The sequence below is a fragment of the Poecilia reticulata genome, chromosome 13, assembly GCF_904066995.2.
Source record: "Poecilia reticulata chromosome 13, P_reticulata-male-v2, whole genome shotgun sequence".
Lineage (NCBI taxonomy): Eukaryota > Metazoa > Chordata > Actinopteri > Cyprinodontiformes > Poeciliidae > Poecilia > Poecilia reticulata.
In genome coordinates this window covers 17,194,646-17,212,316 of record NC_088842.1, presented here as the reverse complement: position 1 = coordinate 17,212,316, position 17,671 = coordinate 17,194,646, and the positions used below count along the sequence as shown (strand labels likewise).

The following is a 17,671-nucleotide window of genomic DNA, read 5'->3' as shown; positions in this document are numbered from 1 at the left end:
TTTACGGCTGTACATTCCCCAGTTCCTTGTCTTGGTGTTTTAAGAGTCCTATTTTTCTGAATCTCTTCTTCGGATACAACCTGGATCCTTTGACTCACCTTAAGTTTGTCAGCCTATTCTGTAAAGTTATCTTTTAATACTTTCATTGCTTTACGGCCTGTCTGCCTCCTGTCTGCGTTTTGGTTCTCCAGCATAATGAAATAGTGATAAGAAACCCCCATCAATATTGAAAATGAAGAAGTAAAGCACCTAAATAAACACCATACCCCATACAGATATTAAGGTGCATTTTATTAGATGAAGATCCAATGATATAGTCAACATGAGCATCCTCCTTTTACAAAAGACATTAAAATCGAAACATTTTCAGTAAAAAAGTAGTATCATACAGCCAATGTGGGGTACCGGTCGAGAGAAAGCGTGACGTGACCTAAATCGTATTCATTCATCATCATGTGGATCATAGATAAAACACGATACATTAACACTATTTACAATCCGTAACACAGAGGTCGACATGAACGGAAATCTTCATGATGAATAGAGTAAATAGAATATATGCATATATTAAGATCTTTTTACAAAATCAAAATGCAGTACATATATAACAGAGAAAGGCCATCCACAAAAAACTTGGCTGTCAACTAAATACACACTCTCCTGTTTTGCCACATGTTGTCCAAGCAAAGTTAAATCTTTTGTTTGGTCAAATTATTGTTGATGGGTGGGTTCTTTGGTTGTGCTGGATTTATAGTCGCAGCGTGCAGCTTGACCCCCCAGCTGCTGCGAGTTACCGATCAGACTCAACAGTTTGGGTTCAGCTGGAGCCGAGTTACACTAGTTAACACTAGTTAAAGGGCGACATCTGGAGCAGCGTCGACGGGACGCTCGTGTTCGCGACAAACAGAACAGAGGAACTCGTTTCTTTACGTTTCCAAACCGGGATCAGATCTTATCTGCCCGTGAATCGATTACGCAGCCCAAACGGACGAAATGAAACTGATTAGATTTTGTATTCCAGCACAGGATTTCACTGCCAACACACAATGTTCTTTTCACGAGAAATGTGATGAGGACACAAAACTAGTCAGTTTTATATCACGCACGCGGATCCAGCTGTCGTAAATGTTCTCCCTTTCCATCAGATAACAATACGTACGCAGCAGATGTAGTAGGATCCTGGCCTTAGCAAAGAAAAGTTAGAAATGATGTACCAAAGAGACGGGAGCTCAAATCTAACCCAGTGAAGTCGACCAATAGACATGTGAGTAGCAGAAAGGAAGTACAGTGGATGTTGGAAGTAGCACACACTCCTACCAAATTGCCGGGGATTTGGGATTGAAAAACAAAAATCAGGTAAAAATAAATGATCGTAAAACTTGCTCCACATTTATTTTAGCATGCAGCATCTACAATTCAACTGAAAAACAAATCTGCATTTTTCTGATATTTATTAAGTCGCGTTTGCAGAAATTCTGAAAGCATCAATGGGACCTCAGAAAAAGGGGACAAAATAATCCACACTATTAAAAATGTTCATGGCACAGAAAACTGAATATTTCTCCAAAACCCACTGAAACCAAGATGAATACAGTTATGAGGCAGATTTTAAACGAGAACATATTTTAAAACTTTGCATTATTATGTGTTGCAGTCAGATGAAATCAAAACCTAAATGTTGATCAAAACTCCAAAAAAACAACACTGCATCACCAAAAGAACACCACACTAACAGTGAAACATGGTGGTGGCAGCATTATGTCCTGGGCTGATTTTCTTCAAGGTTACGGTTAACTGAGTCTAGAAATAAAGCTGTGGGATTATTTTTTATATTTTTTCCTAATCCATTTGCTTGTTTTCCAGTTGAATTGTTCAGGGTTTTTAAGATTAAAGCTGGAAGCGTTTCTAAATATTTTTTGCAATTTGTTTCACATCACAAAAACCCGACATTTTAGGAGGTGTGTGTGATCTTCTGAGGGCCGCTGTACGAGCGAGTCAAGTACATTGCGTATTTACGTTGCCTGGTGTTTTTGTCAGGACAACAGATCAGAGTAACAGCAGTTTCACAGCACTGATCCCAGACAGAAAGAAAACCTAACGTCAGTAGTTTCTACTCAGAGATCCGAGTGCCTTTGTGGTCATGTACCATTGCAATAAAAGTCAATACTTTTCATTTTACATTAGTCAAGCACTAGTGACTTTACTCACTGTTTGCATGACAGCAGGGGGTGAGGGGGCACATCAATGACAGATTACTACAAACCCTGCAGAGCCGCATCACCTTTGCTCTTTGCCCTACAACGGCAGAGAGACGCTCACAGTGTTCACAAACCTTTGGGACTCCCAGACAGATTTGCCGTCCCGGTACGTAACTCTACACGACCCAACGACAACAGCGGACGCATTGCTGCATCCGCAGACGCAAGACGTCAAACACGGGAGGATCAGTACATCTCTTTATGTTTTTTTGAAGCAGGAACAAAAGCCAGAGGAGCTGCTTTCGCTGCTTCGACGACACATTCCTGTGAGCTTTCAGAGATAGCAGGTGGCTGTCCGTCTGCATCCGTTTACCTTCTCGTTTCGTCCTGGCCTGCATCAGTGGCGAGGCATTGAAGGGATCCCAGTCAGAAGCCATGAAAGCAGCAACACTTGGATCTAGATTTTCCACCGTTTTTTTTTTTTTTTTTGAAGGAACAGCCAAGCGGGTGGTAATCTCTGCATACAGAACCCTTTAGAAGCCCGTGTGTTCAGGCCCATTCGGACCTCATCAGGCCCAGATGGCACAGCCCCAATCAGTTGCTATAATCATCTTAGGTCTCATTCATGTTGGGGACCCAGTGATCAGCTCTTCAACCAAAACCAAAGCGAGCTGCCACTGGACTGAGCCCACTGGACGCCTGGCAGGCGCTATTTTTTTCAGACAAAGGTAGAATAATCAACACAGCAGAGGGAACGTTTTGCGGAGCTGCTTTTCAGAGCTTGTGTTTTATAAAACTAAAACCAAAACGTAACGTCTTGCCGATCGCTGGCCAGTCACCTATTAGTCTGTCCTCCTGTCAAACTGGGATGTCTGGGACCTCGGTGTGTGTTACCGCACGCGTGTGTGTACATCAAGAGGTGTGTGGATGGGCAGTAAGTTACAGAGGTTAATGGTAAATCAGCCAAACCAAAGTCACACACTCACCCACCGCACACAATCACCCCCACGACCCCCTGCCTCCCTCCCATCCGACGTGGTCGTCACTCAGCTGCTCGCCCCTCAGTCCCAGCCGTTGTCCTTGATCATGTGGGCCAACTCGATGATGAACTTGCCCTCTTTGTACTTCTGACTGCTCTCGAAAGCATGTTCCTGGAGGGAGCGGCAGAGGAAAGGAGACGTGGCGTCTCATTCAGAAGGTACAGTCACATCAGTTAGCAGTGAAACGGTAAGAAAATTTTAGGCTACGCTCACACAGCAGGTCTTGACGATCAGTTTTGAGCTGAAATACTTTTTTGTTTTTTCACACGGTCATTCATACTACTAATTAAAGGTGAAATCAATCAAACGTCCGCAGAAGAAGAATGCTGACGTCACACAGCAGCATACTTATTGTTTTTGGAGGTAATAATGAATGCGTAGTCGGAAATAGGAGTGGTGTGATTGTGATTTGTCATGGACTTCATTCATAATTTCAAAATCATGTTTTCAGTCATTGCTTACATCTTCTGGTGCAGAATTATGATGCACGTCTCCTGTCCCCGACATAAAGGTCGGATGAAACGAGACATGACCGCTCAGACTGCAGACGCTTTGAAAACATTCGGATATGTATCCGAATTAGTACGACACATGGAAGTGGCTTAGATTATATGTTTTGGGGTGAAAAGATTGGAATTGAACTATTCACTTGCTGTGAAAAAGTTGAATATGGATTGTTTTTGGGCAAAAACAGGGCAGACTTGGGTCGTATTTACCTGATGTGTGAACGTAGCCTTAACTGAGCTTTAGCAGATTTTGCCTGTGTGAGATGCTTGCATAAAAACAACGCATGCTTAAACACAGGAGCGCTCCGACTGAAGAGAATCGTCATACATCACGTTGACAACAGGGTGTTTCTAACTCCAAACAATCTGCCAAAACCAAAGACCCGCAGGTTTAAAAAAAAAGATCACTGTGAATGCTGCTGCTGCTGCTGCTGCTGCTGCGTCTCTGCAGGCTGAAACACGTATTCCTCCCAGGAGAGCAGCTCAGAAATGTACTAGAAATGCAGAAAGATTCATATCTCGTGGATTTTCCCATATTTTGTCAAATTACAACCAGAAACGTCAAAGTATTTTATTGTGTTCCTACGTGACAAAAGCAACATAGAGTGGTGATCGTTGTAACTATAAACTGGAAGAAATATAATGCAAACATTGTCTTCAAAATAAAAACTTGTATGCAGCTTCAAATGGGCCCACAGATCTGATGGGGAGGATTGGCGAACAACCATTTTTAAGCATGGCCACTAATTCCCAGTGGGATTTAGGTGCGGACTTTGACTGGGCCATTCTAACACATGAATCTGGTTGGACCTAAGCCAGCCCATTGTCCCTCTGGCTGGATGTTTAGTGTCATTTCTAGTTTCAGTGTCAAGTCTTTTCCAGCTTCTAGCAGGTTTTCTTCTAGGATTGTACTGCTCCATCCTCCTCCCCGTTAACTCTGACCAGTTTACCTGCCTCTGCTGAAGAAAAGCATCCCCAATGCATTATGCTGCCACCGCCGTGTTTCACTTTGGAGAGAATGTGTTCAGTGCATTGTGCAGTGTTAGTTTTCCTGCACAAACTTATTGAATATTTATTGCTTTGTACTCGAGGCAATTGGTTGCACTGACTTATGCTTCATATTAAAAGGTAGATGAGTACAAAATGATAGGCGGTGTGAGTTTGTGCTTGTGAAGTGGCTTCTACAGCTCGTCTTTGTTCAACAAAAAGTGAAAATATGAAAACAGAACAGACTATTAACATTTTGCCATAATTTTAAGAAAAAGTTCATCTTGATGAACTTTCAATTAACATCAATTAACAGCCTCCAAACACATTCGCTCTCTGTAAGTCTCCTACAGGTGTGTCACGGAGGAGGAGGATGCAGATGTTGCGGAGCGAGCCTGTGTGCCTTTTTTTTTTTTTGTCTTTGACTGGTTTGGTTTTTGAGCTGCAGAGGCATATTCTCAAATTTCTGCTCGCAGGAGAGCAGTGGGTCAAACCTTCGAGCCTCTTTCAACTTCTGCGGAACCGCATTTAGACTGCGGGACTTTTGGTGGGTCCTGACAGGAATAGAAACTTCTGAGAAGAGAAGCTACTTTTACTGGCTGTTGGTTCAGCCAGTGTTTAACAGGCTCATAAAGAAAAATTTTATTTTTAGGCCACAAGAAAGAAAGTGCAATTGAGTTTAGACTTGTTCTGTGACTGTTGCAGAAGGAGGTTGGTGTGTGTGATCAATGAGGCCCTCTCAGGAGTCAAACAAGAAGGACGCTGTGTGTTTTAACCCTTTAAGGAAACAGTCGCATGCACTATAGTCTAAACTCTCTCTTGCATGTTAAAAAGGTTTGCTGACGACAGCTACACATACTTAGCTTTGCTGATGTATGAAAAAGGCTAACATTAGTGGATCCTGTTCAGCTCACTCACAGAAGACCGAAATAACTCCCGCAGCCAGTAAATACATGTTTTAACATCGCAGCTTAACACAAACTTCACTGAATACAGACGGCAATGTTCAGGGTTGAATAATATTTAAATAGAGGCTGCTGCAGGACTTAACCAGTTAATAATCTGGTGTTATAAGGTAGTCTGTTGTGTTGCATTATATCTTAATTTCACGAAGATGTACTAAAACCAAAAGCTTGAACTACCTGCATCTGAATATTAACGGGTCGACCTGCTTTAATTTAAATGGGACTTTGTTGATTCATTTTGGTCGATAATAAGAGAAGTAGTTGCGTTTGTTACTAAACTGTCTGGGCTAATAGTTGCTGTGGTTTTTCTTAAAATTTATAATTAAATAATAAAGAGAACTACGTCAGTTTACTGGTCCTGTAATAAACTTAAGTCTACCTGAAGCAAGCTTTCACTTAGGCATTTATCCCTGTAAGAATTGTTAAGCAAAGGTTTTGAACCAATCGCTCATTTTGACATGCTTTGCTTCTAAAGAAGCTAAACCAGGGGTGTCAAACTCCAGTCCTCGAGGGCCGGTGTCCTGCAACTTTTAGATGTGCCTCTGCTGCACCACACCTGAATAGAATAATTAGGTCATTAGCAAGGCTCTGGAGATCTTACCTACACAAGAAGGAGGTAATTAAGCCATTTGATTCAGGTGTTTTGTACCTCTGGCACATCTAAAAACTGCAGGACAGCGGCCCTTCAGGACTGGAGTTTGACACCCCTGAGCTAAACCCTCTTGTTGTTCGAAGCTTCCAGATTCTTCTTCTGGAAATCTTTTAAACTTTTTCTTCGGACCTTGGCTTCTCTGCAGGTAGCAAGTTTTCTGCCCCGTCCTTGTTCCTGGCTACCGCAACATGATGCTTAGTGGTGGTTCTCTGTTGTCCGGTTTAGACAAATTATTGACAACACAACTAACATTCAAACATTCCTCACATCTCTTCTGGTCAAGAAGAAATCGTTGTTGAAAGAACGCCAGATTTTCAGTTTGCCACAAATCAGGTCAGATCAAACCAAAATCAGAACTATTTAGTTTACACGCAAAGCTCTATGTGTAGAAAACTATTCTGCACACCATCTTGAATTAACGTTCTGCAAGGTGAAACACGGTGGTGGCAGCACCATGCTGCGGAGAGGGTTTTCTTCAGCAGAGAAGGGGAAGCTGCAAAAGACTAGACAGGAGATGGACAACAAACCTTAACATATAGCCAGAGCTTCAGTGGAAAGAACGATGAGCTGGAATGGTCCAGTCAAAGTCCAAACCTGAAGTCATTCAGAATCTGTGGCTTGACAATAAAGGTTCATAGAAACTCTCCATTTAATCTGGTAGATTTAAAATATTGGACACAAAGTTTGGTTTCCAGATGTGCAAACCTGCTGGAAACAGTTATGATTAAAGAGGAAAGGTGGTTCTACAAAATAAAAAAAATAAACTAATTTAAACCAACCAGGAAATGAACTGAAACAGCGAATAAAACAAGAAGTGGAATACATGCTGAACCAACCTAACTCCAGAAAATGTATGTAAAAAAAAATTAATCACAAGGTACCTAGAAGAATCATCTGACCTCCATCTGTCAGCTTGGAGCTGAGCTGCTGTGGTGACCCTCTGAGAAGTGCAGTCCAAAAATATGAAGGGTCCAAATAAAATCAGGTTATGCTACCAGAACAACGCTCCCCCTCCTCTAAACTTAGACTTGGAGACAGCCAAGGACACTCACATATTTCCAGCCCAGAGTGGTCTTGCAGTTCTCACAGTAGATATCCGCCACAGCATGCAGGCCTGTCAGCAGAACTCTCTCCTCTGCAGGGCCACACCCAACGTTCACCCTGAGGGGCAGACACGAGCAGAGGCAGAGCGGAAAAAGTTTTTTAAATCTCAGCGCAAGCATGAGAAGTTCTCAGTAAATCCTTCAGATGTTGTCAGATGAGATTTTAGATCGGCACTCACACTGAGTTGAACAGGTAAGCTCTGCCCTGGCTGCCCTGGAACGACTGCGGAGACAATAGTTGACAAGATGAAGCAAATCTGCTCTTAAATTGAAAGAGCTCCTAAAACGAGGGTCTAAGGGATTTACGTTTTGCAGAAAAACATTCAGTTGATCATAAGTGATGGCAGGTGTTTCACCAGAGGCGTATGTTCGCTGCAAAAATCCAAAGCTGCTGTTGAAGAGGCTTATTAAACTGCTGCATTTAGTACAGCTCAGCAAAAAAGCCTCTGAACACAGGTGAGCGTGGCTTCATAATCGCGTATAAAAACGTGCAACTGCAGCCATAATCCAGTTCACTCTCCAGCTTATAGCATAATCCATCCATGTGCAGCGGCGGTGCGGTGGATAATACAAGTCTACAGGTGGATAAACCTGCTGTTTAGTTTTGTAATTCCTCATTTGCTTTTTAAGTCCTTGATATTTTTCCCCCAAATGTAATTATTTTTATGGGATCTTAACTAAAGGTACTCTGAAAGCTCTCTGCTGTGGGAGAAATATCTTTCTTGAACAGATTAGGAGAGGTCTATGAGGTACACAAAACATGTTTATTACATTTTTTGTACCAATTATTCTTAGATAGTGAGATTTTAATCTGCTCAGTTCTGCCCATTTTGAGCTGCTTTACTGACTCTTGTCACTTTAAATCCAAATAAACTGCTGCTGGCCACGACCCCTCCCATCTCAGCGTTTACACTCGCATGTGAAAATGGCGGCAAACAGATGCACAATTACACAACAGTGCATCTTTGAAAAGCGAAAGTAGAGCCTCCTGCACAACCAACAAGAATGAAGCAAGTGCTTTCTGGATGGTAAGTTTGGTCAGCTGGAGCTCCTCTTGGGTTGCTAGGTGCCGGGCTGAGCTCAGCTACGGTCGCTAAGTAACGACGCAGTTACCATCGAATGCGACTTAACAATCGGAAGGATTCTGAAACGGCTCATTTCCAGTCACCAAAAAAACGGTTGGGTTGTTTTTTTAGAAGCAGTGGAGACCCAAATGGAAGCATAAAAATATGCAACATTTTAATTTTGAGTAATGGGTTCTCTTTGACAAAAATGATTGAATGGTTCTGTGGCTTAGAGGCAGCGATGGTGTGACAGCTTCCCCCGGTTACCTTGGAAATGAGCTCGTCGTGGTTGGCCAGGTGAGCTCGACAGTGGATGCAGCTGTACGTCCGGTGGCAGCTCGGCAGGTACGCCTGGAACGTCTTGGAGCGCGTCATCCTGACCATGGGCGGTGTTGGCGGGCGGTGCAAAAACGGACTGCCGGCCCAGGTCGGCTCACAGGGGAAGCACCGCAACACACAGGTGAGGGCCGTGGTGGGCGGTGGGTCGGGAGGTAAACACCTGGGAGGAGAAAGCAGAGCGGCTGAACGACACCTGGACGAAAACAGAATCACAAGCAGTGCCCTACACAGCTGGAGTTTTGAGAAAAACCTACAAACTGGATGAGGATAGAGCGTGGAGGGAGGTTTGCAGTGTTAAGTTTTTGATTTAACAAGTAAACCGAAAGGTTTGTGTTGTCCTAATCTGACCAGAACTCCGTCTTTCACCTGCCAGCTGTGTCTCCTCACTGGATTTTGACAACCTGTATTTATTGCCAATGGTGCCTCTTTCCAGATCTGTGAACTGCATAACTGATACTTGTCCTGTCAACAGATTCTCCCACCTGCGCTGCGGATCCCTGCAGGCCCTCTGCAGTTTTTATCGGCAAACTGAGTTTACCCACGCAACAGCCCTGGATTTTCTTCAAGTACCAATCAAAGAATTGTTTCATGTTTTCGCTGCATCACCTTTTGGCCATTTTGGACATCGACAGACCGGCTCTGCTTTGTATGTTGATAACCTACGGTTATGAACATATCCTCCAGTTAGTGGCAGAAAGTCATAAGGTATTTCAGCTTTTTGTGCAAAGCTGCCACTGCAAACTACAGCATGCAGCCCTGATGCAAACCAAGGCAAAGCAACGCTCCTACTTCACACTCTGTGTTACAGTCTGCAAGGCTGCGGCTATAATCTGCTTATCCCAGCACAACTACAAGGATCGTGCTCTGCTCCCTTCATGATATCCAAAGGGATCGACCCTTTAACATACTTGCTGCTTAGAAGATTAACAAGTCGGCATGGGAAGCCGTCCCGTGGGTCAGGCGTATAATCTGAGGACCTGTTGGAGAAACTGTGCAGTGGGCCGAGCTTCACATCAAGCAGCGCAACAATAACTTGGTGTCTTTGGCTCTGAGTCTATGAATCACAAATATAATCCATCTTTTTTTTCCCCCTTTCAGAAATGTCCACATATATTTCCACAAAGTCTAAATAAAGAAAGAGCATACATCATTTCAATACTCTGTCTCCTCTCCCTCCCGTCTGCGTTTACAGAAGCATCTGGAAAAGCTCATAAAATACTGATTGGAAGCCAGAGGCCTCGGTGAGCACAGGACAAACAAGAGGAGCGGGGGCCTGCGCTGCAGCATGATTGTTTTTAGAGCCTGATGAAGGCTGATAAAGGCTGATGGGAAGGACTGCAGCAGATAAATAAATAAAGCACTGAGACGTGCCCTTGTTTTCTCTCCTCTGACTCGATGCCAACAGCGTAGGATCAGGGCACAAAGACATGTTACAATTGTCATAGCTGACCCTTTACACACGCACACACACACACACACACACACACACACACATATGGACTGATGTTTAACCAAGAGCATGCTTTAGCCTTTCAGTCATTTCAGGACAAATGTAAGCATCTTGTCCTCCGAGATCAGATAAAAATGACTCAACACGCCGTCACGTACATTAAGTTATATAATGTGTTAAATGTAAAAATATGCAGTTTGCACTTTGTATAAGCTGCATAAAATTGACGCAGATATATCCAAAGATTTCACTTTAGGCTCTGAGGGAGTCTGAGTAGATGTGATGGATGGTTTCAATGAATGTAAGAATAAAGAACATTTGCACAAAGTAGATGAGCAGTCAACTCAATCTACCCGTCTAAGTTTCAGCCGTTCTAGCTTAACTAAATTTAATCTTCTTCCTTTGCGACGAGTCGCTGAACTTTTTACACTTAGTGTGAAACTAAATAATTTGATGCAAGATGCTTTGCAAAAGTATTCCTACTACCCTTTGACGTATTTCACATTTTGTCACGTTACAACAAACCTTTTCATTTTTAACCTCCACAACACCCCAGATGACAACCAACTCCAAAGAGGAACACGGTGTTGGCAGCATCATGCCTCGGAGATTCCTTTCTTCAGCAGGGGCAGAAAAGCTGGTCGGAATTGTTTTGAGCTAAACACAGACCATGCAAAACAAACAAAAAAAAAACTCGAGACTGGGGTGGAGAAGATAATAGCGCCAGGATGTGTGAGAGTGGACCAGTCAAAGTTCAGATATAATTAACATATTTCTAATAATTTTTCTGTTTTTTTCCTTTCCACTTCACAACTACGTAGCAGTTTGAATTAGTTCATCACATTAAATCCCAATAAAATGCATTAAAGTGTGAAATATGAATATATCTGAGGGGTATAAATATTTTTTCAAATGCGGCGGCAATCAATCACAACTGCAAGACGATGTTACAGCTGGTATGTGTGAGTATGTTGACCTCCAGTGCATCAAGATAGTGTAATGTTCCCTTGAGGGACAATATTTACCACCATGACTGCATCACTGTGCTGCATATCGCATATCCTCCGGAGGCTCATGCATATGTAGAAATACGCTGGAGTTTTAGAAGAAAATAGCTCCCTGATGGCCGTAGTCAGGAGTTAGTGTGTGTCAGCAGGTTGGGAGGAAACCTTATAGTCTCTGGATCTATACGGATGAAGTGATAGCAAGTGATTAAGCAACTTAAGAAGGGTTGAGAGACAGAGCTGACTTTCTCCTGCAAACTAAAATGTCTTGTCATCCCTATTTTAAGGTTTAAAATGTGTGATTCTTTTCCCCCATTATAAAATGAAATGGTGTTTTAGCTTATGACGTTCCAGATCAACCAGAAATCTTGAATTTGTGAGAAGCGTTCACAAAATGACTTAAAATTCTTTCAAATATACACATAAGTATATATATATATATATATATATATATATATATATATATATATATATATATATATATATATAAACTTAACTAGATTTGGTCCATGTATGAGAGCTTTGAGCATGTAAACCTCTGCTTACATGCCACATTCCTGCTGAAAATCAGCTCTGAACGTCTGATTAGATCAATTTAAGATGATTTCTTCATTCAAAACATCTTCGACTCTGCATTGTTTGTTTTAAGATACTATAATATCTATTTGGTATTCAAGCTGTCACTTTGGTTCGGTCATTCTAAATGACTCAGCTTTTCTTTAGGCTTAGAAATGACGCGTGCTTAATGGTTTGGTTCTGTCTCATGACCCGATTCATGAAGTAAGTCATCCAGTCTGTGGGTCGGTTCGGATCAAACTCACGTCTTGTTGATGATTGGTCCCAACCTCCTGCTATTTCACACACATGAACAACAATGCTGTACTTGCATAATTACTATTGCCTAATTGGTCAAATTACTTTTCTAGTTAGCTGATTTTAGCTAAACATTCACAACATTGATGAATCTTGCATGAATTGTGCCCTGGATGAGCACTAGAAGACTGTTTTTGTTTGTTTTCACTGCTAGACTAAAGGTTAAATTAACCAAGACTGCTTTATAGAACCTGTGATCAACGCACAATGATTCAGCCGAGTTCCCAAGCTCGCCTCAATCTGTCGCGGTCCTAAAGCCTAAAACTACTGGAAAACATGCTTTTTGTATCTTCACAAATAGGATAAAGGGGTCTAATCAACATCTGTTTAAAATAATCTCTATTCTCTGTGCTGATAAATTCAATAAGTAGCTTTGATCTTGAACTGTGAATCATAAAAAGTGATCCAGATTCCAAAATCAAGGGAAAATAGCACTTAAACTTATCACCAAATAGAAATCCAGAACATCAGATACCAACCGCAAGTTTTAGTCTCCAACAGTGTCCTGAAACTTTTCAAAAGTGTGCTGTAGTTATGAATAAAATCTGTTCTGAATACTCTTGTTGCCCACTGACTGAAAGGCACCCTGGGTGGCGAGCCATTTGAAAAACCTCCACATCTTCAATTGTGTTGTGTTAGTTTCCTACTTTTAAGATCAAATATGTCTCAGAGTTTGTGTATTGAGTGGATAACCCAAACAAAGGGAGCCAGACCCAAACCATGATCCTCCTACCTTGTTGTTTCACGGCGGCTGTAAGAGTTACATTTCTTATAAAGCTTTTTCTTTCTCCAAACTGTTGCTTCACTAGACTGCAATTTCATTTTATGTGAACATATTTTAACTCTCTCGCTGACTTGTTCACAAGATCTTTGGTAAAATGAAGCAATATTTATTTTCGTGTTGCCAAAAGCTGGAGTCACAAAAGGCCTTCAGTTTCCATGAAGCTGCCCTGGCCTCCTGGGTGAACGCACAGAGCACTCCGCAGCTCAGATGAGATGCCGATCTATGCTGGTTGACCGCTCTCCACAGTGACAGTTTTTTTGATTTCCCGCCACTTGAAAGCTGCGGCTGGCAGCAGATTGGTGGAGTCTTGTTTCTAGAGAGATGGTTTTGTAACTTCTTCCAGATATTTTATTGCTGGCAAAGATGTTGTGCCCCGACTCCCCGTAGGGTTGTTTACAGCGCATGCAATTTCTGGTAAGCTTCATCGAGTTGAGGCGATACTTACGTCACAGACAAACATTAGTGATTGGGTAACATCAAATTCAAACGTTTAAAACTTTTACAGAACCCACGTCTCTAATAAGCAGTCGTTTCTCAATAGCCAAGGGTTCAGATCCTCTGTACAAAACAAACTCTGTTAGCATACTATCAAATTGTTGTTTTTCTTAGGATGCATAGAACCGTTGCTCTAGTCAGAAAGTCATATCTACAAAAAAACAAAACTCCTCTTGGGGGCTTTGAGCCATTGCAGAGTTTGATTCTACCGTAAGCCGGCTCTGATTACCACAGTTTTTCCATCTAAAAGTTTTCATACGACTAGTTTATGATGTAAAAGGACTTCCACAAATAAAGCATGTTGAATATTAGGTAAAAGATCTTAAAGAAACAATGTAGACACGCAGTTTGAAAAAAAAAAGTCTTTAACCAGTTTTAGCTTGAATAAAATGTTGTTTAAGCCTTTTCAAACAAACCCCATCAGTTTCCAAAAAAAAAGAGAACACTCCAACCTTAGGTGAGTTAAAACATATTTTTGCAAAGCAGCACTGTTTGTTGCCATGTCGATGTGCTTCAAAGTGCTGACGCAAACAGTCCGCCTGACCTGTCCTGAACTACACGACACTACAGAAACAAACTCCGACAGAAAAACAAATTGCATAAATGATCAGGTGACCTGCAGCTCGCAGGGATCCAGACGGGGTGAAAAATCAAGATATCCAAAGTCATTTCAGTGTGTGTATCGTTCTCAGTCAGCCTGCCTCTGCCTTCACTTCATCCATCTCTGTGCCTCTCAGCCTGTTTGCATATTCATTATTTTTCTCTGCTGCCTCTCTGTCTATTCATCCGTCCTGCGGCAGGTTGTTTGAGGTCAGCGAGCCGTCCGTTCTGGTCATTTCTGGGTGTCATCACAGAAAGGGCTACATGCCACGAGTCCCACTAACCAGAAAGGAGCCCCCCACCCTGCATACACACAACGGCAACAAAGAGGGTTACGTAATGCACCGATGCTGCTGCAGATGCTGCTGCTTTTGACCGTGATCACAAACAGAAGAAAAAGATTGAGGGCAAATCTGCTGAGTCCTCCATAAGCTGCACATCCTACGCCGTTCTGACACAATTTGTGCACATGATGTGCTTTTCATCCCGCTTTCAATTCACGGCTACAGCCAGACCGGCAGCACGCAGCAGCAGCATGACATCACCAACTCCACTCCCGACTCGTATCAAATCTCACTGATGAAGGGTACGCTCCTGTTTCCACTCCTCCTTATGCATCATTTTGCGGTGTGATGCTCGCTTTAGGCTCCACGCTTTCTGACAGACAGAAGAAAACGGCTCGTAACTTGTTGAAATGACTTGTGTTTGTGTAATTTGACAGCGTTTTGGGAGTGGCTGAGCAGTAGATGTGTTAGACACAGACTTGTGCAACTTTAGTTTGTGCACACAAGCCCTGTCTGTAAGAGATCACCTTTCAGGGCCTTCAGCTCGTCTTCGATCCTCTGACATCGACCCCTCGCTCACATGATCGCTGGCAATCTGTCTGCATGCGCTGCAATGGAAATAGATCACTGCCGACTGCCTAAATACACTTCTCAGGACTTTATTCAATTTAACTTAACGTCTTAAAAAACATCTCACCATATCTACGCACGTTTATTCATTTATATAGCAGCAGTTCTCAAACCTGATAAGATAGAAATACTAGAGTTTCCCTGCATGTCTTACTGAAATCAGCACTAAAATTAGACACGGCTCTTTTCCAGCTTCTTATTATGTCACAAAAAAGAAAGAAAATAAGGAAACGCTACCTCTGTCGCAGGATGCCGAATATATATGTGAACTTCTGACTTACTAGATAAATGAGTCACACATGGTACTTGACAACCTAATTTAAAGCCAAAGCAAGATTTGGATTTTGAAGCTACAAAAGAAATACATTTATTGGTTAATTTATATTTTTGCTTTAACTTTGCCTTTAATAACAGTGTGTGGGGTTGTTGTGGGGTTTTGCGCATAAAAGGTTAGATTTAAATACATTGTGAGACTGTTAAACACCAAAACTGTGTTATTATAACACTTAAATCCTTCTAACTGAAAGCAGATGTGCTTTTTTTGTATACTGTGTGAGTGGTTTAAATTAGGGGTGCACCGATTGCAGTTTTCTGGACGATCGCTGATTACCGATCTTTAAAAAGCCTGACCAGTTGATTCTGATTTCGGCTGATACCTATTTTGTTTTTTATGTCTGAAATGTCACTAAATACAACAAGAAAGTCACTGAGTTGGCAACAGAGGGGTGACTATTGTTAACAGAAAACGTGCAGACATGATGAATAAGTTTTAGAACTTTGCTGAGGTAGATAAGATCGGCTCCACATGGAAGTATTGGCCGATTACTGGTGACCCTAAATTAAGGAAATAGCGGCAGATTTATTGGTGCATCACTAGTTTAAATAATATATATAAATGATGTACCTGTCCTTGATTTAGAGAACATATCTAATCTAATCTAATCTAATCTACGGTAATCTAATATGCTGTGACACAATGTAAGTGATTTCCACTTTTAAATCTACAGCTACAGAATTCAGAAAGGATAACTCCATGGGCAACGATTAAGTTTATTATCAGAGTCAGTCGATAACACAATCAACCTAATACAAAACTAATAAAATATGTTCTTTAAATCCATATTTTTGCTCCTTTGTGTAAAATACATATCTGATTTAATGTGTAAGTGGAAAATATTAGATTTATCGGGTAAACAAAGTCCATACAGGGGTTAACAATACAGCATGTCCTCCTGGCTGTGGGCGCTGACAGATAATGTCAGAGAGAAATCTCATCTTGTGGAGTTACACACGGATTAAAGACATGCAGCCCTGGTTAGTTTACAGTATAAATGTGTAATTACTGGTGTGAATCAGGTCACAGGAAGTGGCGCACTTTATCTGGGGCAGAACTTCAGTCACCACAGATGGCGGGGATGCCTCACCTCACACACACATGCACACGCATACACGCACACACTCTCTCATAAACACACGCATACACACGCGCGCGTGCTCGCACGCACGCACGCACACACACACACACACACACACACACACACACACACACACACACACACACACACACACGCACACACACACACACTGCTGCCTCTGAAAACATTCCGCAAGGATTTTGACAGGTGACTACCGTCAGCAATCACATGACCTGATTATATGATCACCCATCATCGATCCCGCTGACGTGCAAGTGTGGTAGCGCTGCGTGCAGGGGATCAGCATGAGTTTTTTTTTTAAACAACAACAACAAACTGACAAATACAGTAGCTCCAAGGCAGAGAATATGTCAGCATCCCCTCCATGAGGAAACTGCATCAGCTGCTCATACTTATGCAATATGCGAAACTTGACTTGAACCGCAAATATTGCCTACAGTAGAAGACACCTTACTGAGGAAAATTGTGAATGACCAAATCGTTTCCTGAATAAGCCTCAAGCAGAGACATAAAAACAGTGCGTAACAAAAATGCACCACCACTACAGTGGGAAAAATTATACGTACCTTTGAGAGGAGTAAAAACACGTCTCTCCACGTAGCCTAAAAAATGTCGCAGTTCCTCGTTTTCTTGGTGGCGGTGCCAATCCTAAAAGCTCTTTCGCATTCCTTCCCTAGGCAAATTTCCTCCGCTCTCCGGCCCTGGCAAGTCCTGCAGAGACGCAATGTTTTGACGCGCAGCGGTGCCCAGCAGAGTTTACTGAGAGACGGACAGAGATTGGCGAGGCGCACAGCCGGAGCGAGATGACTCACCTCGAACAAATTCCGCGTTTGTAGTTTTATTTAAAACCTTTTTCTGCCAAAGTTTTAGACGAATACTAAAACGTAAAATGAATGATCTACTATTATTAATGTATTATCAAAGTCACTAAAAGTCTTTTTTTTCTTTTATGAAAAAGTCAAGAATTATTATTATTTTTTGTTTGTTTGTTGAAAAAAAAAACAATCCTGCTTTTCACAGGATATTCACATATATTCTAGAGTCTTAGACTGAATCAGGCAAACATAATTTGTTTCTAAAGTATGAACAGCTATTTCTACAGTAAGTCCAAAAACCAGAACCTGGTTTGATCCGAATAATATATCAACAGTAAGGAGAACATGTAAAATATGTATGTATATTGTCATTTCAAATATTGTTATGAAATAAGACGCTATTTAATCTTATTTTATTTTATTCCTGATATTTTTAAAATAATATC

The 17,671-nt window shown here is 41.8% G+C and overlaps 1 protein-coding gene across 1 annotated transcript; it reads right to left on the bottom strand.

The window, feature by feature from the left end:
* Positions 1-270: 270 nt before the first annotated feature.
* Positions 271-17,188, bottom strand: ypel2b (yippee-like 2b). The gene is made up of 5 exons (XM_008425437.3): positions 16,977-17,188; positions 8,783-9,014; positions 7,631-7,674; positions 7,401-7,509; positions 271-3,349 (listed from the first exon to the last, which is right to left on the bottom strand). The coding sequence occupies exons 2-5, from the start codon at positions 8,897-8,899 to the stop codon at positions 3,260-3,262; spliced, it is 360 nt and encodes a 119-aa protein (XP_008423659.2). The 5' UTR covers positions 8,900-9,014; positions 16,977-17,188; the 3' UTR covers positions 271-3,259.
* Positions 17,189-17,671: the final 483 nt, after the last annotated feature.